The sequence below is a fragment of the Trichechus manatus genome, unplaced genomic scaffold, assembly GCF_000243295.1.
Source record: "Trichechus manatus latirostris isolate Lorelei unplaced genomic scaffold, TriManLat1.0 scaffold00031, whole genome shotgun sequence".
Taxonomy (NCBI): domain Eukaryota; kingdom Metazoa; phylum Chordata; class Mammalia; order Sirenia; family Trichechidae; genus Trichechus; species Trichechus manatus.
Genome location: NW_004443967.1, coordinates 10,288,196 through 10,289,425, shown reverse-complemented (window position 1 = coordinate 10,289,425; position 1,230 = coordinate 10,288,196). Strand labels below are relative to the sequence as shown.

At 38.4% G+C, this 1,230-nt stretch overlaps 1 protein-coding gene across 1 annotated transcript in view; it reads right to left on the bottom strand.

Moving 5' to 3' along the window:
* The window catches only part of SEC23IP (SEC23 interacting protein), a 52,104-nt gene that overhangs the window by 29,804 nt on the left and 21,070 nt on the right, over positions 1-1,230 (bottom strand). Inside the window, exon 6 of the mRNA XM_023729878.1 lies at positions 183-459. Coding sequence (XP_023585646.1) covers positions 183-459 — 277 coding nt within the window. The remainder of the gene's footprint in view (positions 1-182; positions 460-1,230) is intronic.

Sequence of the window (1,230 nt, the reverse complement as noted above, 5' to 3'; positions counted from 1 at the left end):
AACATTTGATAATCATGAGGCAGAATAAAATACAAAAGCATCCCTAGGTGGTATCAGAAGTGAATAGTAAAGGCAGAATCTGAACTCAAAGCATTAACTTCTACCCTTTATAAAATTTACCATCTATAACTCTAAATCTTACCCTAACAATGTCACCGTACTGAAAGCGGTGATGGCTCAACAAAAATTATGTTTAAAATGTGCACATTTGACAGTTTTACCTAAACTATGACCAGCCACAGAGACCCCTCCCTTGAAGTCCGGGTTCCGACCCATGAAGAGCGCATACAGTCGGTTTATCTCCATTCCCACTTTTTCCACAATTCTCTGACAGTAGGTGGGGCTATTGTAAAACAAAATATCTAGCAAGGTTTCATTGGTAAAGTGACGAAACCGTCCAATACTTGGTAAAGTGATTTTCTTAATATTCCTGTTTAGAAAGGAAAAGAAAAAGTATTTTCAGTTAGTATTGACCTTAAACCTGTGGGTTTAAAAAAGCTGCTTAGACTTTGATTCCCAAAAACATGCTGAGTAGAAAAACCCCACAGACTAATTATGAATTGACTCTGTAGACAAAATTATTATAAATCAAGATAAAGCAAAAATGACACTTGGGCCTATAACTGTCCTATGAATTTGGGATTCTCTGGAGAGTTCTATTATATACAATAAGGCATATACAAATATTTTATTTTTATAGAGGAAAGCCTACTCGTCCATTTTTCTTCCAACTGGAAATTGGGATACCTGACAAAAATTGTGGATGAGTAAGAAGGACAATAGAGAACATAGCAAGGAGTAAGAAAGGAGCTACGTGGAATGAAAATGTTTCTGATTTGACAATGGCCATAGAGAAGTTCATACACATCCATGCAGAAAGAAAACACCTCACGGTAGGACCTAACATGGAGAGAATGCTGGCTGTAGGATCAGTTTTATTAAACCATGTGCTCTAAAACATCATGACATTCCCTAAAATCCAGACACGTTATATTAGTCCTGTGTCTCAGCATAAATATTACCTAAACCCGTGGTTCTTAAATGGGAGCATTCAAAAACGAGTGGGGGCATTTTTAGTTGTCCCAGTGCCTGGCGAATGCAGCTGGCATTTAGTGGGCACAGACCAAGGATGCTACACGGTATGCAATGCACACGACAGTCCTGCACAAGAAGGAACTGTCCTGCCGAGAACATTTCCACTGAGAAAAACAATATTCTAAACCATCCCTC